The sequence below is a fragment of the Xenopus laevis genome, chromosome 2L (genome assembly GCF_017654675.1).
Source record: "Xenopus laevis strain J_2021 chromosome 2L, Xenopus_laevis_v10.1, whole genome shotgun sequence".
Classification (NCBI taxonomy): Eukaryota; Metazoa; Chordata; class Amphibia; order Anura; family Pipidae; genus Xenopus; species Xenopus laevis.
The window spans coordinates 108,669,686-108,696,843 of NC_054373.1; the positions used below are offsets into that span (position 1 = coordinate 108,669,686).

A 27,158-nucleotide genomic window follows, 5' to 3' on the forward strand; every position below is an offset into this window, starting at 1 on the left:
TGAGCACAGAGTGTTATCACAGCTGAAGTGTAAGGCATCTGGATGCATAAAGGCAAGGGACTTTGGCAAAAAGAGTACTTTTTATGTTAGCACATAAGGAAGTGTTTGCCAGCAATATATCTCCTATTTTTTAACACTTTAATTATAACCTCAGGGCCTGTCCAGGCTTCGCTCTCCCCAAGTCCCACTTCGATTCTGGGGTCTGCTGTGTGGTAGGTAAACCACTGTCAATAAAAATGTGATAAAACAACACACAACAGTGGCTGCAACGCCTCCTTCATTTTTGCAAACTGTCTTCTGCCTATCTTGTTTTAAGGCCCAGTTGGGATATGCAGCAACGTATCTCAAAGGTTTTCATTAATAATGGACCCATCAAGCTTTCTCTTGCGCAAAGTAACCTCTGAGACCCTTTTGACCCTACAAGGCCTACATATCCCTTAAGCTTCTTAACCCATATTTCACATTGGTGTTCTTTTCTCTATGAGAAAATATTTGAACTGGAGAATTCCCCGTGATTTCCAGCAGCTCAGTTTTATCATGTTTAACACTTTCCCGACTGTAAAGAAATTTTAACTGAGAGTTAGGAATGTTTTAAGAAATTGCTACTTTATCGAATGTGCCATTTAGTCAGGCTTGATTTGTGTGCTTTGAGCGGTTGAATTAAATTATTCTCTGTTGCAGCACTGAACTGCAAACTATTAGCTATTACTGAGCGTGGACTGTGTACTGGCATTGTGTGTAGAGTTGCCACTTGGCCAGTAAATCACAAGCTGAAACTGGGGATGGTAATCTAAATTGACCAGCATTGTACTCTGCCCTGAATCCACCTCAGTGTATGCTCCTGATTAGTCCCAGCACATGTTCTTATTACACCCCCTCTCCACCAAATTTCTGACCTTCCCAATCCTCACCTCCAGGTCTGCCTGATAAACGAAATAGAAATATGGCAACCCTAGTTATGTGTGTGTCTGTCTGAACCCTATGTATATGTGTGTTAATCTGAAGGAATGGGCTGAATTATCAAATGAACATGACTAAAAACTGATGACCCCTTTAGAATATAACAATGCACTATGCTTATTGAAAGTATTTTGTTTTTGTTTTATATATTTTTGCCTCACACGTTGCTGTGATTAACACTGCTATATTTTGCAAAGTTTACTGAAACAGAGGTTTGCCTGGTAGCAAGGAGATGTTGAATGGATGGCAAGGGCTGGCGGCCTACTTCTTTTGGAAATTCCGTTGTTGCCTTAAATTTCTTGCAGTTTTTTTTTTCTTTTGAGCAAACTTTGTCCCTGAGTCCCAATACAGAACCCACAGTGATGCAGTCAATATGTCTCTAGGAATCCCAGATTATGGTTTCTATACCACGCCCGGTGACCAACGGGCTACGTTATCGTTTGCGGATTATGGTTCCATGGGGCCTCGAACCGCTCAGATGCTTCGTAGTGAGCATGCTGCTTCAGCAAGTAATTCCCCCCTCCATCACCTTCCCAGCCCGGATCAGTTTAAGAGCCCAGGTTTGTACAGACTTTTCTTTTTTGGGGTACGGGAGATGAGCAGCTGTTCACTTGGGATAATGCAACATTCGGCTAGGGCCTGCATGCTATTCATGTACTGAAAATTCACTGTCTGCCTTGCATTGTGAGTTTAACCTGGAGAAAAATTAAAATGAAAGCGTAATGTTAGCCATGCATGTATCTTTAAGATGTCTCAGCTATTTATTGTTATAAGTCAAAGTATTTGTAAGACATAACAACCAGAATACCCTAGGGCAGTGCTGTCCAACTTCTGTGGTACAGAGGGCCAGAATTTTTATGTCCTGTATGGTGGAGAGCTGATAATGAAAGCCAGTGCTGACCACTCCCTGTTTTTAAACCACACCCACTTAAAACCACATCTATGTTACCATAATAACTTTTAAGACCATTTCCACATTTATGGTGGTAGCACACCAAAAAACAAAATGGTTGGTGCTCACTGCCGGAATATCACTCATATGTGAAACATTTAAGTCACATTAAGACATACCCTTAAATCCATATGCCTCCTCCTCCCCTGTGGAAAACACAGCATCCCCAGCACATGATTAAACACCTCAGGACCCCTAACAAGTATTTCCAAATGCTAAAAAAAACCCAGAACAAACCCTACCAGCTCCCACAGGCAGAGTATGGCACACACAGGGAGCAGAAGGCAAGCAGAGTATGGCACACATGGGGAGCATGGGCAGGCAGAGTATGCCACAAACAGGGAGCATAGGGCAGGCAGAATAGAGCAGGAGACAGGGAAACATATCAGGACCACTCTAAGATGAACAGTTCATACTGTGCTAAATACAGTTACACAATGCTGGTGCCCCTTTCAGTCTGGGTCTGAGGGCTTTAGGGGTGTGAACAATAGAGGTGCCACAGGTGTGACCAATGCAGGATTTTATAGTCTGAATTTGAGGTTTAGAAAATGCAGGGGCCAATTAAACTCTGTAGTTATACCTTTTAAAGTTTACACAAGGTAAGCAGTCACAGCAGGCAGGCCGCCAGCTGGACAGCACTGCCCTAGTACTATTTTTTTACTATTTACAACAAGTTAGAATATTATTTTATTACTAATCACTATTATCAACTGCAAGTTTGTATACTCAAGTTTTAGACTGACTCTGGGTACAAATACTAATTGCATTAGGTTCTGACACTGTGATCTGTTTTCAGCACAAGACTTCAGCATGGCGTGTGTATCCACTGTAGGACTGGTGTAATAGAGGCTTGTTTTGGGGGCTGGCCATCAAACCAGAACCTGAAGATATAAAAAATGGAAGAACATACAATATAAACTGGGCTGTTATAATAGGCAATCATTTATATAGAGTATATACTGTTTAGTTTGTGCAATGCAAAAATCTGTCTGTGCTTTGGTGCTAAATCGTAAAAGTGCAGTTGTCAGTAACAACCAATCAGCACTTTGTTCTGCAAAGGCTAATAATATGCATCCAGTCCAGTTTTCTGTGAGATAATACAAGTAAAATATGAGCATCTACTCAGTGGTTCAAGGGGGCCTGAGGATGAACTGCGACCCACGCGAAATTGAGGGTGACCTGAGATTTTTCCCATAGCACAGATGACCAGTGATTCTGACTGGGGGTGGCATGGGTTTTTATGCCACTGTATCTTCTTCTATAAAAAAGGGAATGAATTTCCTGGGAAGTGGCCTGTTCATGCTTTGTTTGGGAATGGCTAAAATTACCCAGTTTTCAGAGTTTAGGTGGTGTAAAAATATCTTTATAAATACCGTTGGAAGTTCTTTTTAATGGATGGTAGGGATCAGGATGTATAGTGTAAAATCATGTGTATAAAGCTTTTTTTTTATTCTGCTTTTACACCATTTTTCTGTCATAAGCAATTTTACACAGATGTAGCTGTTTTCTCTTATTTCACTAAAAAGCACAGCCTTCTAACCCAGATGAAGTCTGTAAATCAGCTCACCAGGAATTGTCATGGAAGCGGTTATGTACCTCATTTTAATTTTTAAATTGTACAGGTATGGGATCCGTTATCTGGAAACCCGTTATCCAGAAAGTTCCAAATTATGGGAAGGCCATCTCCCATAGACTCTATTTTAAGCAAATAATTCTGATTTTTTTAAAAATGATTTTCATTTTCTCTGTAATAGAAAAACAGTAGCTTGTACTTGATCCGAACTAAGATATAATTAATCCTTATTGGAGGCAAAACAAGCCTATTTGGTTTAAGTAATGTTTACATGTTTTTTTAGTAGACTTGAGGTATGGAGGTTCAAATTAAAAAAAGATCCCATATCCAGAAAACCCAAGGTCCCGAGCATTCTGGATAACAGGTCCCATAACTTTGTGAGGGAAGGGAACTAACTCTCACCTGGGACCATTTTTTGTTTTCCTTTGTTAAAGTTTAACGAGTGATAAGAACCTGGCATAGACTTTTACTAGATTTTAAAAAGTGCTGTTTTAAAGGATTGTACTTTCTTTTCATAATAACAGTGTTTTTTTAGGATTCTGAAAGCTTTTACTTAAAATTATAGTTCTTTACATTGTTGCAACTGTGTTGGTTGAGTTTCTATAAAACATCTATTTTCTGCCTCCTACAGGTAGATATCTCAACCCTTTATTTGTTTGGCGAACACGTAAAACTGAACATTCGCCACTCCCTTGGAAATGTAGGCCATAATAAAGGAGTAGGAGATTTGTCCCAGACATAATATGTATAGTCAGCTCTACGATGGGTGCGAATGAATACAGCATCCTATGAGTGTTCATTAAACTCAAACATCTTCACTGTGTTATCACTTATTTAGATGATAAGGTTTGGCTTAAAACAGTTTCCCCATCATAATTTTATTTCTGGATTGACATTTATTCTTCATACTTTTGCTGCGTACAGTCTTTCAACATGATTGGGATATGTATTTCATATGCATTCTTACCAGCAGAAAAGTAATTGGTAATACAGATAAACAGCAAGTTAACAGGACTTCACATTGTAAGTAAACACATGGCATTGTCTAAATTTAAGAAGAACAAGGCATGTGCAAGGAAGGTTTTTAATGGTTCCACTTTTAGTAGTTATTAATCTACTTGTGAAACACGTTTATCCGCTGCTTTCTGAACACCTTCTGGTCTGTGCAGCAAGAACACACAAATATACTCCAGTTTAGTTACCTATAGTACAGCAATTACTATAACTTTGGCACGTCTACTACAGTTATGCAATTTCATGGAATTTCATGGCAGGAGATTTGGTTTTGTTGGAGCCAAAACCAACTGTGAAACACCTATGTATGTAAAGATTTCAAACATTTGACATATTCAGAACTGATTTAGCTGAAGCACCACTACAATCCATATTCATTGCTTTTTTTCAATGTTTTCTTCATTCTCTATCCTTTATAAACTGCTGTTGAGCTTATTCAAATGGAATATAGCATGAACTGTTGATGCCTATCAGATAAGGAGAGAAATACCCAACAATAAAAAACACTAATTAACTATATTTTTTTATGATCATCATCATTATTATTTATCTGTAATTGCTCTTGTTTGCATACAGTCTTGTGTCGTTTCCATTAAAAGAAAGTCAGCTTTAATGACTGGTGGGCGTTTGTTTCTAGTGTAGCTTCTCATGGTTCCTTCCCTTGATAAACAGGGTGGCAGCTGCAGTGATACAGTAGCTAGCACTATCCTATATTCCAACAGAATGAGCTTTGTAGAAGGTGTAAGATTTAGTTGTAGTTGAGGTCAGGAAACAGACAGCTCTGGGTAGCAGTTGCACTTTTTTCATTGGTTTCCTTGTAGTGCCATGAGGTGCAATGAAACTCAACAAAGGTATATTGTTTATTAGATTATGGCCATTGGAGTTCATACCTGCTAAATAAACTGACTGCTTGTTTTGTGATATACACTGAATGCCACTGTACTCTTTAGTGATTTTACATGGAGTTTCGTTAGGGGCTATTAGAAATTCCCCTATTGCAGTACTAGCGCTTTCTTTTCAACGGTTGCAGAATTAAAGACTTGCAGGGACATAGAATTTGGTGCCAGCTCAGTATTTCACCCATATTTGTCATGCATAGTAGGAAGATGAAACATTTGTTCTTACACAGTTGTCTGGTCTTATTTTTCTGCTAAAGGCCACTACTAGTTTGAACTTTTTTACTTTTTTTTACTTTTTTCAGACATGTCTAAACGGTGTAACAATGGATTGCAATCATATCATACTCTCCATTTTATGTATTTCCCCCAGGGCTCTCATTATCAAAACAATACCTTGTTAACTATACATCCAAAACACCACACTTGGCTTTTTCAGTGCTTTGTTGTTCCTACAATGTGTAGTTTTCATATTTGATTTTTACATTTCACTTTTTATATAAATATCATCTCTATACATAAGAACATTGATTTAAACTGAGTGTAACAGATACATTTTGCATTAACAGAATGTTAATACATTTTATAGTATGTACTGTAAATCAATTCCTTTGTAGTTTGCATGGGATGTGAATGCTGTCTTCATAAGCCAAAACTTTGCCAAAAATGTAAAAAAAAAAAAACAACTCAGATGCATGAAAATAATAAAGTGCTGGAAACCAAAATCTGCCTACAGTAAGGCATTGAATGGTTGCTGTTTTCCCCCAGGCTTCTTTAGTGGTAGTATGGGCTGATGTTTTCATTCAGTACTTGCTCTTCCGCATGGCCTTGACTGAACATTAGAAATTGGAACCAGGCCGTCTTTTTCTAGTGTTTTGTCTTTTTAAGTTTGTCTTCTATATAATGATTCTGCGTGCTGTGCCTCCACTCTCATACCTGGCTTTCTCTACATACCAGTCTTGAATAGCTACAGTGCTCAACCGAATTATGGCGCACCCGCTTCCCCGGCAGGCACCAACCCGGCTCGTCCAGGAGGATTCCCAGGGGCAAATAGCCCAGGCCCAGTCGCTGACCTCTACGGAACTGCCAGCCAGGACTCCGGTGTGGGTAACTACATTAGTGCAGCAAGTCCACAACCAGGCTCTGGCTTTAGCCACGGAATTGCTGTAAGTACCAAGTACATCTTTTTTAATATCATTATTTTCCTGTTGTCATTTGGACAAACTAGAATAGCTATGGCTTTGAATAATTATATATATATATATAATTATAAGCCATATAGCAAAGAACAAGCTAAGCTACAACAATTCTAGACATGGGCCCATCATGGCTCAGATACTTGTATATATGTTTAACGCTGAACATGTTTTCTAGTTGGGTGCCTTTGAGCAGTACTTGTTCACCGGTAAACCCGATTTCCAAGTGTGGACGTTCATTTTTCAACCATCCATGTATTACTGTTTGCTATTAACCCATTCACTCCTTGGGCACTGAGGAGGTTACATACATGATTGTTCATTATTTGGCTCACTTAGCCTATTGACACACAGCACTGCCGTTTTATTCAAGCTAATAGACCTGTTTCAAAACTGCACACTCCACTGCCCAAGCTGTCTCTTGAATTATCAAAGTAATAGAAAGCTATTGGCTGATATCTGCTCATCCGTTAAGGGCAAGATAAGCATCCTTCTCCTAATACTTTCGAAGTAAACCAAGGTGAGCAAACTATACCATTCACCCTGAACTGATGACTTGAGGGAATTATTCTTAACTCATGTCATATCAAATCCCAATGAGTATTTCCCATCCATTGCCAAAGCCCTACAATGTATCGCATGGCCAGTCGTTAATCCATACTAACATCAGCGAACATCCTGCTGACTCTGTATATGTCTGGTGCACAATAAATTACTGCAGATATGTTTATCTCATATGGCTTTTAGAGACAGAGTCTGTTAGTGGAACTTTTAAGAAGTGTTCTTTGCTCATTGGAGAGAGAAAACTGCATATCATTATTTTGATCCAATTCAGCTCTTCACCCAATCCATGAATTATTTCATTCTGACCTCAACTAAAGAGTCTTCTACTGTAAGACACCTAATGCCGAAGACATCCTGAATTCAGTGTTCCAAAGCACTGCTTAATAAGGATAAGCCTTTCTGCTGTGCAACGCGAGTGAATGCTGGTTATTAGCATGCATTTCCCTGATATTTTGTGAATCGAAAAAGCCTGAAATGGGTAAATGTTGAAGATTTCAAGGTTACTAACATTTTCATAGTTTGTATAGCCAATGAAGAAAAAGCATTTTCTTGTTATTACTATGCTACAGTGATTTAGAAATCTGGATGGAAGTTTTTCTTAACCGGTTTTGCATGCTGTTGATTTTCTAAAAGTTAAGTGTATTTGCTGTGTGATGGCATGAATGTGTTTTTGTCTTCAAGGCTGACAATCATAACACCCTGCAAAGAACTGATTTAGCTGCCAGATTCAGCCCATGCACATTACACCTCTCTAGTGTAGATGCCATGTTTTACATAATAATGGTAGATGAACACTGAAAGTGTGCTCAATTGAACCACAAGTAATGTGAACCAAATAGAATGGCCCCTAAATCACATGAGGTGTACACAAAACCCCACACAAAACAGCCACTGATTTTACATTGGTCATAATACATTTTTAAAATATCAAAAAAAAGACAAAGTCCATCAAGTTCAACCCCTCCAAATGAAAACCCAGCATCCATACACACACCCCACCCTACTCTCAGATAATTATATATACCCATATCTATACTAACTATAGAGTTTAGTATCACAATAGCCTTTGATATTATGTCTGTCCAACAAATCATCCAAGCCATTCTTAAAGGCATTAACTGAATCAGCCATCACAACATCACCCGGCAGTGCATTCCACAACCTCACTGTCCTGACTGTGAAGAACCCCCTACGTTGCTTCAATTGAAAGTTCTTTTATTCTAGTCTAAAGGGGTGGCCTCTGGTACGGTGATCCACTTTATGGGTAAAAAGGTTCCCTGCTATTTGTCTATAATGTCCTCTAATGTACTTGTAAAGTGTAATCATGTCCCCTCGCAAGCGCCTTTTTTCCAGAGAAAACAACCCCAACCTTGACAGTCTCCCCTCATAATTTAAGTCTTCCATCCCTCTAACCAATTTAGTTGCACGTCTCTGCACTCTCTCCAGCTCATTTATATCCCTCTTAAGGACTGGAGTCCAAAGCTGCACTGCATACTCCAGATGAGGCCTTACCAGGGACCTATAAAGAGGCAAAATTATGTTTTCATCCCTTGAGTTAATGCCCTTTTTTATGCAAGACAGAACTTTATTTGCTTTAGTAGCCACAGAATGACACTGCCCAGAATTAGACAATGTGTTATCTACAAAGACCCCTAGGTCCTTCTCATTTAAGGAAACTCCCAACACACTGCCATTTAGTGTATAACTTGCATTTATATTATTTTTGCCAAAGTGCATAACCTTGCATTTATCAACATTGAACCTCATTTTCCAGTTTGCTGCCCAGTTTTCCAGTTTAGACAAATCACTCTGCAAAGTGGCAGCATCCTGCATGGAACCTATAGTTCTGCACAATTTAGTATCATCTGCAAAAATAGAAACAGTACTTTCAATGCCCACCTCCAGGTCATTAATGAACAAGTTGAAAAGCAAGGGACCTAGTACAGAGCCCTGCGGTACTCCACTAACAACACTGGTCCAATTAGAAAATGTTCCATTTACCACCACTCTTTGTAGTCTATCTTTTAGCCAGTTCTCTATCCAGGTATCTGGTGCCCATACTTTCCCGTAGAACAAGGCTTGAAACATGGCACCGACCATCCTTATAAAGCAAAAGACACATTTGACACCTAAGACGCCTACCATGACAATGAGGAACACCAGTTCTGGAAACCTTTAATAACTATGTTGTTGTCTTAGAATATCTTTGCTTTGTACCCTTTCCCAAAAACTTTTTATTGCTTAATCTCTCCAAACCTAGCTGAACCCTTTTATGGCTCTCATATCACTATAGTAACTTTAAAATGCCATCTGATTTCATCAACTGCAGGACATTGTCATTGATTAACAATACTAGGGTAAATTACACACTCTCACCCTGGCCCATTTGTCTCATTTCATTTCTAACCTACTGGAAATGCCCCTATGCTCTTCAAATTTCAGTTCCTTGATCTCCAAGACATTTAAATGAAAGTACAGCTTTCAGCTTGTGGCTTGGCTATGCTGATATTCTTCTGCAGTGTCTCTCCTATGTACAGAGTGCAGATTGGCAGCCTCTGTTTATCATCTCTGGTCACAACATGACTTGATCTACTAGAACTAGAGACAATTGTCAATAGTTAAAATAGTGATATAACAAATTGTGAATATTTATTTCAGACAAAAAAATACACATTCATGCCGGCATCACGAGCAGGAGAAGTTCTCATGTATTTTGCCACAATAAAAACTGTTTCTAGAGCAACTGCAGAATTCATACTGACAAACTCACAAATTTACAATTACAATTTTAGGGCCCTTTGATTGCAACGGCTTTTACAAATGGATACCATTGAAACGTTTCAGATGGTCGGTTGCCATCTCACTTTGAGGTATTCTAATATCATTGTATTTAATGAACATATATATATATATTATACCATTTGTCTCCTTGTTTGATATATTTGTTATGTTTTGTCATGCCATTTTTAACCCTGTGGTTCCTAACAAATATTAAACATTTAAGCTTGCATCTGTTTGCTTTGGTTTATGCAGCAAATGCTGCTGTTCAGTCCAGGTCTCCAAGGACTAATACAGGTATGGGACCTGTTATCCAGAATGCTTAGACCTGGGGTTCTTTCCGTAATTTGGATCTTCATACCTTAAGTCTACTAGAAAATCATGTAATGATATAATGATACTGTATAACATCATTATATCTTAGTTTAGATCAAGTACAATGTACTGTTTTATCATTACAGCGAAAAGTTTTTTTGGATCATTTGGATAAATTGAGTCAATGGGAAGTGGCCTTTCTGTAATTCGGAGCTTTCTGGATAACAGGTTTCCAGATAACAGATCCCATACCTGTAATTACCTGGTGTTATATAGTCTGATTGGGGTTTTTAAACACATCTCCTCTCTATGAACTATATCCTTTTTTACTGTTGTATTTGAAAATGTTTTCCATAAATTTGGCATTCTAGGAACCTTTGTGCTGCAGTACTTAAGCTACGCAGCCTTTTAATGATGTGTTAACGTTCGCGTAAAGGCAAGGGCATAATTGAAATTAGGTATATGCGTGTTAAAGAAAAATCATTACTGGTTCTTAATAAACACTGTTCTTTGCTAAACAAAAGCTGACAGCTTAGTTTCAATGTGCCCTGAACGCCACAATGCATAATTAAGCAATGTGCCAATACTGCTGTTGAAATATGACATTTTTCCACTAATAACTATGGAACAATTATGTGAAATTAAAAAATTTCAGACTACACAAATCCAATTAAAGGCATCACCTTAGCTCACTAAATTAGGATTGTTGCCAGTTTCCTGCCCTTTTTAGCTCATCTCGTGTTAATTATGTGTATTTTTCTTTCCTTTCCTTTTTGATGTTTTTTACTGCATAGACAGAATAAGCTCTATTCTGTTGTTTCTGTTAGGATTTCATGTATTAATGAGAAAGGATCACTGAGAAATTAGCGTTTCTCTAGATATTCATCAGCTCCAAATCAGCCTCTCGCCCAGAACATAATGGAGTTTCCATGGATTCTCCCACTTTTTTTACAGATATGGATCTAAAATAATGGAGATAAGATACAGGTCCCCTTAGATAGAGGGTATAACACATAAAGTATTCTATATTATAGTATAATATATTCTTCCACTATTCTCATTTCTCTTCAATATCATGCCTTTTCTCCTCAAGTGCTTCTCTTAACATTTTTGCCCCATTTTTTCTTCCATATATCACTGTTCAAATTGACTTTCCTCTCCTCCTTCTGCTCTTCTCTTTCTACCCCCTTTTTTCTTTGTATGCTCTCTACCCATTCTGCAACTTATTCTCCTTTGGCTCTTACATTTTCCTTTCTTTACTTCTTACCATGTATCATTTCCTTCCTTCTAGTTTCTTCAATACCATTGCTTCTTCCTCCATACTCTTCTGAGTTATACCTCTTTGTGAGCCTTGTTTTTACTTATGCCTTTTAAATGATATTTGAGCTTCTCTTCCACAGTACCTTGTTTGCTCTTGTGCCTGCACTCTTAGGGGCAAATTCACTAAGGTGCAAAGTTGCGCCAGGCGCAACTTCGCCGCACTTCACCAGGCGTAGTTTCACCAGCGCTCCGCAAATTCACTAAAATCCGAAGTTGCGCTCAGGGGTAGCATAAGGTTGCGAAGTTGCGCTAGCGTTGATTCGCTATGTAAAGCGAAGTTATGCTAGTGAAGGCTAATTTGCATACGGCGCCAAATTCAAATTTCAATGGAGGAATACGTATCAGCACTACGAATGCCAAGAAAACCTTCAAATCATCAAATAGAAATGTTATTTTGCCCTACACATGTGCCCACTGTCTAGGTAAGTTGCCATGAGTCAGGAAATGTAGGGGGGAAGGAGGGGAGCCCCAAAAAATTTTTCGATCTTTTTCAGCCTATCACCCATAATGTAGAAAACACGCCAGCGTTTTTTGGGACTTAGAAAAAAAATTGACTTTTTTTGAAACAATCCCTATCTACTCTATTGCGCTTCGCCAGGTCTGAGGTGGCGAAGGAAGTCTAGCTTAAAAGGTAGCGTTCAGTACACTGCGCAAGTTAGTGAATTTGCGTAGTTACGTCGCTAGCGAAAATTCGCCTGGCGTAAGGGTGCGAAGTAACACTAGCGAAACTACGCCAGCGTTAGTTAGTGAATTTGCGCAGTAACGAAAGCGTTCGGCGCTTCGGCGCTTAGTGAATTTGCCCCTTAATTTTTTAATTTTCCTCATATTTTCTATTCCCCTTCACTTATTACTCAACCCATCTTTTTCTCTTCTGCCTTCCATCCCATTCTTCTCTTTTCTTCCCCCTATAAAATGTGCTTCTCTCATTAACAATTTTAAATTCTGCCTCCTTCTTTACGTCTCCTATTTCCCTTCTATTATAGGGGATTATATGTCTTTGTATAATGATTATAGATATGTTATAATATTTTGCAGAATGAAAACTCATTGCATTCCTCTAATAATGACTGCTGGTGATTTCTGGAAGTTGTAGTTGAAAGGCTAAAAGTTAAACATACTTGATTTATATTTTTAGTTGAGTTTCCTAGATTTCCTGCATAACTAGTGGGATAACCTTTCTTAACTTTTTTTTTCGTGTAGTATTGATTAATGTAGCTGTGTCCTAAATAGGCATCATAGTTATCATATTGTCTTTTTGAAAAGCATACTTGTTATGAGGATGAGATTTTAAGCTAGGAAAATGTATGTTAATAGTTAGCCAGTATATAAACAATCCCAATCATCCTTTTGGGAAATTCTGCTCTGGGTCATCTTACGGAACCCTGGAGTAAAATAGGTTCCCTAAAGATTCTGTTCACTGATCTTTCTGTCTTTGTGCTTATCAGTCTTGTGTGATCGAATGTGACTTTTCCCCTAAGAAAGCACATATTTGGCAATTCTTTCTTTAAAGATGAAGTCATCTAGAGTCCTAATTCTGTTTACTGCCCTTCCTTGAAGTCTTTCAAGTTCAATATAACAAGTGCCCAGACCTGTACTGAATATATGAGATAAATAGAAATTGACACTGTGTAGAGGCTTATAATCACTCTCATTAAACAGCTACTGTTTTAGCTCAGACATGTGAAAAAGTACGTACACTCATGTAAAGTTATATTTGACACTTGCTCCCTTCCATTATTTACATATTTTTGGTCTATGCTACAGCCCTATAAATATTATGCTTTAGAGAGACTAATGTTATCACCTTTGTTATGGAATGTATACCAATGCTTTATGACCTCTTAAAAATGTAATTTAAGGTAAATAAGCATCTCCTTGCAAACAAAAAAGTGAACAAGGCTTTTTAATGTAATTTTTTTTGCGAATATTACACTAGGTTTTTGGGCACAATATAATACCTGTTCCTCATCGCTCTAAACAAGTGTAAGGCATTCAGCAATATTTCAAAGCATATATTGGAAGTTATTTCCTTGAGCAGCAATTAAATTACCTTCTCATCACTCCGGGTGATTGAACTTGATGATTTCTAATGTTGTTTATCGGCTAATTCCAAAGGTGTTCTGCAGTGGGGAATAACCAGAGCATTATGTTAAATGGCTGTTATCAACTCAGTTTTCCTGTATTCTCCTAACAATATACCGCACAAATTCTTTAATAAAGCCATTCAATGGTTTTAGGGCACTGTTAAGAGTAAGAAAAATAATTCCATGAACTCATTTATAAAGTCATAGTTTCCTGTCATTTTCTTCAAGCATCTCTTTCAGGAATAAAATGGAGCAAGTGGAAATATGTCAAGGCTAACATGAGCTGGATATATGTTGTTTGCTTAAAAACAATATTTGACAAGAAGCTTGACCACCACCAACAGACCCATTGGGCCTTTCAGTTCTAAGGCCTTTTAATTCTAAGGCCTTTTAGTTCTAAGCCAGCACTAGTATGGTCACTGATGTACCCCACCAGAGGATATTAATTATATTTATTAGACTATTAAAAGTCATCCCTTCATTTACTACCCTCTACATACCAGTGTTCAGTGCAAATTCTAAAAGGTACATTGCAAAATCCCCAATGGGTGTAAAATCTTTGCAAATTAGACACGTTGATCCAAAGATAGGAAATTTAAATCCACAGCATGTTAGCTACCTTACAGGTTGAAAACAAATCTCCCTGGCAGAAAAATGGATGAACACTATTTTTTTCTAGAGTAAAAGAAAAAAAATCCTACTTTAATCCTACTTTCATTTCATGAAGAATAAAAACAATCATGAGAAAACAGCAAGCCTTCTTATGCTATTTTCCTTTATCACCAATAGTGTGCTATGGAAGAAAACATAAGATTAATCAGTTCTGTAATAATTTACATGTTGATCAAATTACATTTTGGGCTGATCATGCCTAGGTAGATTAACGCCAATGTATGCCACTGCCACTGTGTGACATTGAACTGTGTTTATCTTACAATTTTTATCTTCTGGTATTCCTTGAAGGGCAAGGCAATTATATATGAGGGTGGTATCAAGTAACTCGTCTCCATGTGATCTAAGTCATTGAATTTGTTCATACATTCTGCTCTTCTGCTCTTTGAAAAATGCCTTTGTAGACCTTGGCTCCATGTAGAGAACTAGTTGTACTGGAAATTTACCTTATTCTTATTTCTTCTCCATCATGATTTCCTGAAAGTTGTACGTTTCATTCTATGATTACTTGTTAGTTAGTTACTACAGTATGTCCAAAATGCAGAACTTCACATTTATCCATACTGAACCTAATCTGCCATTGCTTTGCTTCCTCTGGTGTGAATACGTTTTATCTAATTATCTATATTGTCGTTAATAAAAAAAACATTAAATAGATACAGCACTGATCTAAATTAGAATGAATCCGGTCCTTGCTTCTTGGCCTTTTAAGCAAGGAAGCATAACTGTATGCTCTTTATTAGTAAAAACAAATAATATTGTTCCTGTCTATACTTCTTAACATCACAATTTCAAAATATCACATTATATACCTCTACATAAATTCCTGTAGGTTAACTCCAAACATTCCTTTGACTGAGTAACAAGACAATGTTTTATACTTTGTCACTTCCCACTCGTTGTTGGCTTGATACAACTGCACTTTCCTCCCACACCACCCTCAGCCTCTGATTTTGGATATAGATTTTTCAGAGCATAGTACAGACATATTTAATTTGCCTAATTAGTCTTTGTCAGATGGTTGTTTCAAGTAAACAAATTAATGTTTTCTTCCTGAATAAAGATTAAGTATTAAATGCACCATTTCATTTAATTCCATGGTTAGTCCTTTATAAAGGGACCCAGTGGGTGCTCTTGTGCAGTAAATTATTGAAAAGGAAACACCACTTCAAACCAGTATTCTGTAATGGTAATTTAAATAGGAAATTATATATCTACCTACATAATGGTTATTAATTATGGTAAGTAGAGAGGTCTTCACCTGTTTTAGTAACATGTCCTGTTACAGGAAGGGTGATATACCTTTGGGAAATAAATAGTAAGAGTGCAATCACAAATGTTACAGTATATATTTAGAAAACAAAGCTTTAAGCACACTTTAAAATAACTCGATGTTGCTTTTAAGAAAAAAAATACTTTTAATATGTTATGTGAAAGATATTTGAATATTCTAAAAAAAAATGTGTTTTTCTTTTTCTGTAGAATTTGTCTGGATGCCCAGGCAAGACCGGGAGAAGTTTTTGAATGTTCCCTTGTTAGGATAATGTCATCGGATCTTAAATGCAGTTTCATCACAAGTACAAGACATATATATGCAGACATAATATTGGAGGTGGCATTCTGTGAACTACAGTAAATTTCGTCATCTCATGAACCTGCTGCGTTAAATAACCCACAGCTTTTTCTTTATGAGAACAGCAAGTGCAAAAGTCATTTTTTGTTTTCATTGTTGCTTGTGTTTTATTTTTATCCTGTATATTCAGACGTTTGGGGTTAAGGATCTACAGCTTGGTGTTTCCATTTTATTTGATTTCATATGTCTGAAGTTAACCATAGTATCCATCATTATTAATGGCTAAGTTTTTTTTTTAAAACATAGTTACTAATGCTTGTTGCAAATAGTTGAGATTTTATAGATTTTAACCGAATTTGCAAGCATTGGTACTCATTATGTTACAAAAAAAAATTAGAACTAGTGTCATGTAGGGGTGTCTGGTACTAAAGTCAAGTTTTAATTTCAAGATGTATATAATGTAAAAGAGCAGCTGACTAAAGTGAATAGAATTCTTTTTTTTTTCTGTTTTGTTTTTGTGATGTCTCTCTATTTTCGGCAATAACTTAAGGACAAGAATTTTTTTTGAGTCCTTGGTTTTCTATAAGTGCTTTTTTCTTGTTGAAGGAGGTGATATTATAATGTTTTACGAAAGTAATTCTTAAAACAAGATGCTGTAAATATTCTTCCATTAACAACATGTACACTCTTATGAAAGAGATTTAAAATACCTTTTTTAAGGGCAAAAACCTGCAGCATCTCTGGACAGAACAGGGGATGGAAAGTAGCATTTTAAACCCTGACTGAGATGCCATGGTGTGCCCAGTTAGCTAGATTAACACTGTTAAGCTTGTCGTGTAGATGTTTTAGACCTGATAACTGTACTAGCGTCATACCAGCATATTACCTATTTAAACTATGTGCACAGCTTAAAAAGTTTAGTTTTTTCTTTTTGAGGAAAAGGAAAAACCTTTCACCCGGATTCTAAATGAAGCTACATTTTTGATATTTAAAATTGAAGCACACACAATCGTGTTTCTTTCCTTGATATTTTGAATTAGAATACGTCACTGTCCGGTCATTTCAGCTGCTCTATAGATCCTTATTTCTCTTCTAGAGCTACATTTATAAATGTCGTCATCAGTAACTGATCCACGCCATGTAAGGAAGGCATCGTTCAATCTGTTTCACTTCATGACCTCTGTTTTCTCTATTGACAAATTAGGAATGCAAACCGTTTGTTTTGACACCTCAGTGCTCCAAGTATCACAATGGAGGAGAGGAAAGATTAATTTATTGTAGAAATAATTACAAAGGTATACAACATCATTGCACTGTGACTGGTAGGGAAAACTGACGACTTCCGATTTGCACAAGTTTATTTGGCTGTTTTATAATTCATCCTCTTTTGGGAGGCATATGAAGGATATGTTAATTTAATGTTTCTCTTTAATATCAGTTAATAGGCCTATAACAGAGACATAGAAGTACAACTTGGCATGTTTGGCATTAAAAACATACTGTTGTGTTCATATTATTTTTTAATATATGCCAAGTTTTTTTTTTCTTTCTAACTGTTACATGTATAAAATTGGTACTTTTTTGTACAGCAAGTACAAGACACTGAATGCTACATTTCTGAAACAAAAGCTGCTGCACTCCTATTTTTATAAATGTTACTAACAGGTAGCGATAACATAGAAGTAAATAGAATCAATATTGCAAATGAGCAACGGGTGGAGAAAAAAAAAAATGCTCTCTTAAAAAGGAACTTTTTTTTATCTTATTATTTTCCACGATTGTAAATGAAACTCGGGAAACCAATTTCCACTTTGTTCCTCTAAAAACAAAAAGCAAAATCCTAGTATTTTTTTTTTTTAATATGGAAATTTAATCATGTATAAATGTAAACCAAACTGTTCTATTTAAAAAAAAAAAAACACAAAAAGGAAAAAAGGAAAAAAAAAAAAAAGAAACTGTTTTCCCTGTGGTTTAATCTTTAAAGTCCGGGGATTTTTTTAAGAAAAAAAGATAAATATTTTGTCATTGTTGATGATGTACTGTACTTCCATATATATACATATATATATATATATATATATATATACCATTTTCATTCCCAATCACCTCATAGAATATTCTTTCTTCCTCCTCAATATATCTTAGCAGTGTGTATAGTGGCAATTGTGTAAGCGTGCTGTCCTGATGCTAACGTACTGAATTCATTTCCTTCTCTTATAGTAATTATTGGTAGGTGTATTGTAATTAACATTAAAGAAAAAATAGATGTAGTTCTTCAGATTTAGGACCAGTAAGGATAGAACTTTCTCTAATTTAAGAAATAATTTTCAGAGCAGTTTTTTTTTTTTTTTTTTTTTTTATAATTTTGTTGATCTGATGTGGTTTCAACTAACCAAAGGTCTCATAACGCTACAATGCTGGCAAACTCTAATAGGCATTTTGTAGATCTCCCTACCCTCCCTTGATTTTGAAAGGGGAATGCCATACTACCTTAAATGCTAATGCTATATATGCAAAACTGGATTTTTTTTATTTATTTTTTAAAAAAGAGGGAGGCATGGTATATAAAATGATTTTACTAAGAGAAAACAAATATTTTTTTAAGAATGCTCAAAATAAATCAATAATCTGTGTGACTATGTTTTAGATGTTTATATAACTTTTAAAGAGTCCCATTGGCCCATATGAAATACTGTGGAACCGTTTATGTTTTTAAATGTGGCTACCTAGACCAAGGTCTGCTCTAGTCCCCATTCATGTAGTACATCCATGGTTTTGTAAATGACCATAACAAAGCTTTAGAGGGTCCTTTATTTTATTCAAGGTACCATGGGTCGTGTCTCTATTTTCCTGTAGCTAAAATGATACTATTGAGAAAATGCCATTGCTTTAGTGGTAATTGCTGAATCATTTAAATACATCCCAACAGAAGGCTACATTCTAATATATCAGATATTTTAGGTGAAAGCAATTAGCAGGTTATTTTCTGTTCTTAATGCTTTTCATGTTTAAGATTTCCGCGTACTTCACCTTTACAATAATTACAGTAATCCACGTCATTGGTCAGCCTGTGACTGTATACTGTATATATACACACACACACACACACACACACACACACACACACACACACACACACACACACACACACACACACACACACACACACACACACACACACACACACACACACACATATAAAATTAATATATCTTCCTGTATAAAACATCCAAGTATTCCCTGAAATGCATACATCATTGACCTACAGTTTTTATAATATTTTACAGTCACCAGGATTCTTCTAGAAAAGTTAGGGGCAGTTGAGAGAATTATGGATGCTGTGAGTAGTATTACACCAAATATGCTGCAATGCTACAAGTAGGGTCAGTTTGCAATTTTTTGTTGGCAATAGATCATTGCTGAAGATTGTACAAACTGAGCAGGCAGCCATAGATAGCACTTTAATAGGCAGAATATTATTTGCAGCTCACCCTCCAGCATAGCCTCAGCACCCAAATCAATGCACCAAACTCCTAGTATCTGGCTCCTCACTGGATCAGGCAAATCAGGTGGAGCTAAATTTATCACTTTACACATCTACATTATGTTTTATTATTTTTAACCATATTTTGAAACTTGAAGTCCTCTGCATATCAAGTGGCAGCTGAGACAATTAGCTGTCTGGCTAACCAGACTGGACCTTTGTCAAAACAGCAATAAAACAGCCCAACAAGATCATGAAAAGAAACAACTGCCCTGAGACACCGAGTAGATGCAACATATTCATTCCATATGTAGCTGGAGTGTCAGAGAAACTCAGAAGGGTTTTCAACAAACACCATGTCCCTGTGTTTTTCAAACCTAACAACACGCTGAGGCAGATGGCTCAGCATAGGAGGGCAAACTCTACAGGACAAGACTCAGCTCTCTTTCTACACCTAAAAGACAAGAGACACTCCTTTGTAGATAGCAATGTTCACATTTTGGACAGAGAAGACCGCTAATTTGAACGAGGTGTAAAAGTTAAGGTAGAGAAACCATCCCTAAACAGAGGAGGGGACTACATACAATGCTGTTCTACCATCTTTACCTCGGCGGTTTCACAAAACTTCACACCTCCATTCATGAAACATTCTCAAGTAACACCTGTCTCTTTGAGTTGCATGACACATTGGCAATTCTATCACAGTAACTACACAGCATTCACAACCTCTGTGAGTTGCAGTTGTCACTACTCTAAATAATTACACTACACCATTGTGACTGGAATATTGAAAGAGGTTACACGCAGAGGATTTCCCGTTCCAATCAGTTGAAATGAAGAAGCTGCTCAGATGAGTAGTCAAATTGTCCTCAGTGATTACTCAGCACGCCCAGTTGCTCTAGATTTACTTCTAATAGTTAAATTCAGTAGTTACAATTACCGGTACAACCTAACCATCCTTCTGCAATGAATAGCTAAGCAAAGATCAATTTTAGCAGTCTTAGATATCTCTTCTTATTATTGTTTTTATTTTGTATAATGCCTTTTAAAAAGTGATGTAATAAATCTGGAATTCTTGGGTTTTCATTTTAAATACACAAAAAAAACTCCCAATGATGGAACATTATGCAATCAAAGGAATATTTATAAATAAGTATCATCAGAAGCCACCTGACACCAGATTCATCAGGACCCTAGAAAACAAAAAATAAATGTATAGCAGTTGTAGCTGCAAAGGTGGATCATGACAGGTGTCATGGTTAAAAATATGGGGGCGATTTATTCAAGGTTCAAGTTGAGCTTTAAAAGTTATTTTGGAGTCAAAGATTGATTTTTCAGGTTAAAAAAAAATAGAATTTTAGGTTTTTTTTCGAGATTCATTACACCCAGACCCTGGAAATAGCTTCTAAATGTCGAGGTCATGTAAAAGTCAATGGCAGAGGTCCCTTGAACCATTTGAAGATGCTAAGAGCTTTCTTAGAAGGGTTTTGCCAGAAAACGTGATCAATTCGAGCGATTCAAGTTTTTTTCACTGAAAACTTGATCAATTTGAGTTTTCAGGTTGTTAACCCCAAACTCGTTGAATTGAGTTTTTTCCATTAGAGTTTTTTCTTAAATTACAAATCATTCAAGTTGTGAGTTCATTAGAGGTATAAAAACCTTGACCTCTGATAAATAACCCCCTATACTGTATGTTAAAAATATTTATTCCAAACTACATATGGAACTAATAGAGTATAATGTATAGAATTATATGTCAACATATTCAGTCACACATGCCATACTCTACACTCATTTTATGATGAGTACATTCATAGAAAGGTACATTCTTACTTTAAATTACACAGTTAAATATTGAAGTGAAAAATGTCTTTTCGGGTGAAACTTTCTTCTGCAGCCTGCTGTAGAGCTTGGAAAGCTGATGATTTGCATTTGATGCCCTACCTGGTTGATTTGAGTATGCATGGTAAAGTCTAGCATGTGCAAAGATAGCGAAGGGTGAGTCTGGAGCAGCTTTGTTCTGTGTATATGATCTATCTCACATATAGTATAGTGTACATACAAATAGTATGTGAAAATGCATACTTTTAAAGAGAATAAGAAAATGTATTTACTCAAGACCCAGTAAATGCAGTACAACAGAATTTTAGAATGCTCCACATATACTTTCTTCCAAAACTATAAAGATACCAAAGACTGCTAAAATGCAAGCATTTCCTAATACAAAACTATTTCAGCTAGTGGCCAACAAATATAAAACAGTAGACATAGTGCTTAATATTCTCATCTGGTTAAGCATGAGAACATTCTATATATATAATAATATTGCCCAAGGAAATTTCTCATGGCCCCAGTGGATGAGATAAGTAATGGTTTCCAATTACAAAAAGGGAAGATCAATCTCAGGCTTTTGTGTAGGTTTGCAAATATCAGCCAGAGATCTGTTTTTAATAAAAAAAAACAAAATGGAATTTGTCCCAGATATCTAGAAAATACTAACACTGAGAAATCTGAATGCTGGAAAACATTTTACAGATTTCATAATTCAGTGCATAAATATAATGCATTATAACGCCTGAAGGGCAGCGGGGCAATGCTGCAGTGATAGTCACTAGACTATTTATTACGTATAAAACCTTTTTCCAAGCTTATGTCATATAAAACTTTCTGTTTGTGGCATCACTGCCTGTCCTTGGTGGTGTTTTTAAACTTAGCGTTATGCTTAATAATTTAACAAGGTAGTTATTGAATACCCCAAACAGTGATGGGACAATGTAAAACTCAAATTAAGCTGGATAATACATCTTTTATAAGAACATAAATAATACATAGCCGTCTGCTGTATGCTGAACCAGGCCTTTTAATTCGCAGATGAGTCAAATAAACTATTGGTAGTACAGGTATAGGATCCCTTATCCGGAAACCCGATATCCAGAAAGCTCCGAATTACGGAATGGCTGTCTCCCATAGACTCCATTTTATCCAAATAATCCAAATTTTTTAAAATTATTTCCTTTTCTCTGTAATAATAAAACAGTAGCTTGTACTTGATCCAAACTAAGATATAATTAATCCTTATTGGAAGCAAAACCAGCCTATTTGGTTTATTTAATGTTGAAATGAATTTCTAGTAGACTTAAGGCATGAAGACCCAAATTACAGAAAGATCCGTTATCCGGAAAACCCAAGGCCCCGAGCATTCTGGATAACAGGTCCCATACCTGTACTAGAAATAAAAATGTTTTCAGAAAGCACCTTGCTACGTGGACAGCCCACTTCTTGTAGCACAAACTCTCATTTCATCCTGCTTAATAATCTTTGAAAAATAGTACAGGTATGGGACCTATTATCCAGAATGATTGGGACCTGGGGCTTTCCGGATAACGGGTCTTTCCGTAATTTGGATCTTCCCACCTTAAGTCTACTAGAAAATCATGAAAACATTAAATAAATCTAATAGGCTGGTTTTGCTTCCAATAATGATTAATTATATCTTAGTTGGGATCGAATACAAGCTACTGTTTTATTATTACAGAGAAAAGGGAAATCATTTTTTAAAATTTGGATTATTTGATTATAATGGAGTCTATGGAAGACGGCCTTTTCTGTCATTCGGAACTTTCTGGATAATGGGTTTCCGGATAACGCATCCCATACTTGTAATAGTTGGAGTAAACACTGGAGTAAAACTGAGACACACCAGTGTAGGTCCTTACAACCAAAAGACCTCTCTGTCCCAAGAAAAGGCATACTTCTATAAATCTATAGTGACTAAACTTTCTCATTCTTCATGGTTGCCATAGGTTATTCAAAATCATGCACTGCAACATGGCACCTGGAGAAACTCCTTTTAGGGCGACTCTCATAAACATAAATAGTGGAGAATTTTGAAGCCAAGAGTAATGCAGGTAGAATCAAGCACAAGACTAAAAAATTAACAAACCAAGGTGGAGTATCCAGTACAATTACAAAAGATATTTAATTTCTTATGCAATTTTACTATGACTTCTTCCAGTTTCTTCCTATAAACTTGCACTTTGGCAAGTCCATTGAAATCTATTATTCTGGATAATGAAATAAATAGTAAATTCAGAGCATTTATACTGTATGGGAATGTATGCCAAAGGGCAAGCTAAATTAAGAGACATTTGGCGATTTCCGTAAAAAAATTCTGCTACAATTCTGCTTAAAGAACAAATTAATAAGTGCAACAATTACAAAATGAAAAACGTTGTCGTTCTACTAAGTTTTAAAACCACGTTAACAATTGTTTTGTTTGGAAAGGTAAAGAGAGCACGATCCCCTTGGTTAAAATGAAGCCTGACCTGTGTTTTTAGTTTCCCTAGGTTCTATAATTGTTCACATTACGTTGAACTTGTAGCTTGGACTTTAAGGTAGCATGGCTCTGTTACTGTCTTTTTCTTTGTACAGCCGTTTACAGCTGATGAATGAGGCACATTGTAATAGATTAGTTCATTCATTGGGTAACTCTTGGCAATGATGACCTGAAAGGTGTACTAACTTCTTTTTAATTTTTAATAAATGTCACTCCCCCATTATCATTATTGTTTTCGCTATGAAAATGCCATTTTTTTTTTTTATCCTTAATGTGTGAATGAGGGCTAGGGACATAGCCACCAAAACAGATGTTTTCAATGTTTGCTGTACACAAATGCAACAAGAACAAGATTAAAGCAATATAGTGTATAACATTGGTAACCCATGGTTTATGTGTGATGTAGTACAATTGTTTACACTAACACAAACTTGTATTTAACTTGAAAAACAAATGTTTTCAGAAAATGTGTGGTGTTCCTTGTAAGAGGAATGTATTGTGTATGTAAACTACTCAATCTGGTTTTCTACAGAACATGGCAGATCTGCTCTATCATCTATGGAAGGAAGTTCTATCAACATCCACTGGTAGTTTCATACAGACATGCTTTAAACATTGTACAAACATTCATTAAGTGTTCATAATTTGACCATTACACCCGTAAACACTACACGAGTTCTGTATGTTAAGCAATACTTCAATATACTGTAAAAAAAAGTTTTACCAAAAAGTTGAAGGGAGATAAAAGTAAATGCTGAAAAGTAAAGAATTTCAAGAAACCATTACCTGAGTGAGTTGCCCACCTTAAATCACTGAACAATCAGAATGTATTGTTATTGAGAATAGTTAAGTTTCTTAATTTATTTTAAGTGTTTTCTTTGATTTTTTTTCTTTTCTGGGGGGGGGGGGGTTCGATCTAACAGGGTAGATAGAAGAAGAAAATGTCACCAATGCTTATTGTATACTGCACATAGCACCCAGTGCAAGATCTGTGTGCCTCTTTTGGAACTGATGTGGGCTTGCAAATCTAGAACTTTTGTATTCTATGAGTTCTAGAGTCGGAGCTTTTCATGAAAATGAAGTAAGCGTTGATTGGTGGTTCTCTGTATCTGTTCACTAATGAACCTTAATGGCACTGTGGCAGACCTAGCCCTTACTTTTATACTTTAGTATGAACTGATGAGAACTTTGGTAGTGACTATTTTTTTTATATATATACATATGTATGTATCTATATATAAATATATATCTCTCTCTCTCTCTTTCTCTCAAGCATTGCATCTTTCAGGTCTTTGTGTATGGCTTTTCGAAGCCTTGTTGTAAATTACGACGTGGATGGGGGTCTCTCACATCATAGATGTGGAAAGTATAATTTTATATTTGTATTTTCAAATAAATACGTTTGTGAAAGGTTTCCATCCTCTACTGTGGTCCAGAAATCAATGTGTTTGTCTGAAAAGAAAAAAAAAAAAAGAATAAATAAAATAAGCTGTTTTGAACACACGTTTTTGCATAGTCATTTGTCCTTCACATTAGAAATGTGTTTGTGTTTATGATCAGCGCTCACTGGAACTGGTTTCGATACAGTTTACTTACTGCACAGGAAATGTCAGCTTTTCTTTTGCCGACTTTGTGGGGCAGATTTGTCAAAATGTGAGTTTAGAGCTTAATGAATAAAAACTCACCCACATTGTATTCATTCCTATGGGTTTTTTAGAGCCATATTTATCAAATAGTGAATTCTAACTTTCACCCATTGATAAATACAATTCTAAAAATTCCATAGGAATGAAACAAACATGGGTGAGTTTTTAATTATTAAGCTCTAAACTCACATTTGATAAATCTGCCCCTGTATGTCTAATGAAAAATATGCAGGTATGGGATCCTTTATCCAGAAACCCATTATCCAGAAAGTTCTGAATAACGGGAAGGCCATCTCCCATACCTTTTAAGCAAATAACCTTTTTTCTAATAATAAACCAGTACCTTGTACTTAATCCCAACTAAAATATAATTAATCTTAATTGGAGGCAAAACAATCCAGTTGGGTTTATTTAACGTTTATAGGATTTTTTTAGTAGACTGAAGGCAGGGAGATCCAAATGACAGAATGATCCCATATCTGGAAAACACTAGCTCCCCAGCATTCTGGATAACAGGTCCCATACCTGTGCTTATTAACACAGTTTTAAGGCATAGTAGAGAGTGAAAATCCCATATAATTACACATAGATGTGATTGGGGGCACTGCATTATGTGTTCAGTTGGTCTTTTAAAAGTGTAAATGAAATTACATGTAACAGGGCAGAATCTTAATTCTACCACATAATGCTGAGCCACTGAATGTCCAAATGGTCAGTGATGTCACAAGACAGGGATTCTTTTTGATGGGCAAGATAAACGTGGAAGAACATCTGAGTAGGTTATTTAGTTGCACACAGATGCAGTAAACTATTTTGACTTTTAAGATCACTGTGAGGTGCCAATTTTTATGACACTCCTGTTGTTATAACTAACGTGATACCCTGGGCCAGTTTGCTTTAAACTGCACCGGGGGTATTTTTGTAGAAGCTCATCGTCTCCATCTTCAACTTCTTCCATAGTCTCTAGGCAGAGTGACAGCCTAATTTAGATGCAAAAAGCTATTTTCTTCACTCTACAGCTGTGCAAAGTGTTGCTTATGAACCCCTTGATTGTTGCTCCCAGTGGTCTCAAAGCAGGTGCTTATTTTTGAATTCCTGGCTTGGAGGCAACTTTTGGTTGTATAAAAACCATGTTACTGCCAAAATGACCTTCCTGTAGCCTGCCAGTCCACATAGGGGCTACACTTAGCCAATCACAGCCCTTATTTGGCACTGCCAGGATATATTTCATGCTTGTGTTGCACCTCAACTCTTTTTACATGTAAATATGACTCATGGGTAAAAAAAGAAAATAGAAGAAGAAAATAAGCTCCAATAGAAGTACCCCACGCTGATGCAATTTTTAGCGAACAGTGCCGACCTCGGGTGTCAGGTAAGTGATTATAAATACTGGTACCCCCCTTTCCTTTTACTGTAGGAAGTAATGCAGATTACAAAAAAAATCCTTTTTTATGGGATACCTCAGACCGTGGGAATTTGAGATAAGAGATACCTAACTGGTACTACGAAAAAATATCTTGCTTCATTTATTATTGCCTAATCATGCCAAGATTAATTATAGGTTACATTTTATTATATATTTATACTACCTTTATTATACACTTTTGCTTATGAAGACAGCATGATTGGTCTAAATGATTTTTTTAATTAATTATAAGAAAAGGATGAACTCTAATCAAACCAGTGAAAAACAGTGGCAGGGCAATGGAAGCTAGCAGTGGTGGCTTTGAAAAGTTTGTAAATGAACAGGGTATAATGAATATGCCCTAATTTCCAGTTTAGAGATTTTCTTATG

General features: G+C 36.4%; 1 protein-coding gene across 4 annotated transcripts in view; it reads left to right on the forward strand.

Moving 5' to 3' along the window:
* Positions 1–20,448, forward strand: part of LOC108708366 (RNA-binding protein Musashi homolog 2) — a 448,133-nt gene extending 427,685 nt beyond the window's left edge. For 2 of the 4 annotated variants that reach the window (XM_018246988.2, XM_041582303.1), the window contains 4 exons: positions 1,344–1,520; positions 6,353–6,561; positions 9,948–10,025; positions 15,807–20,448. In XM_018246988.2, coding sequence (XP_018102477.1) covers positions 1,344–1,520; positions 6,353–6,561; positions 9,948–9,989 — 428 coding nt within the window. In that variant the 3' untranslated portion in view covers positions 9,990–10,025; positions 15,807–20,448. The remainder of the gene's footprint in view (positions 1–1,343; positions 1,521–6,352; positions 6,562–9,947; positions 10,026–15,806) is intronic. The other 2 variants (XM_018246989.2, XM_018246990.2) reach the window with 1 other exon arrangement.
* Positions 20,449–27,158: the final 6,710 nt, after the last annotated feature.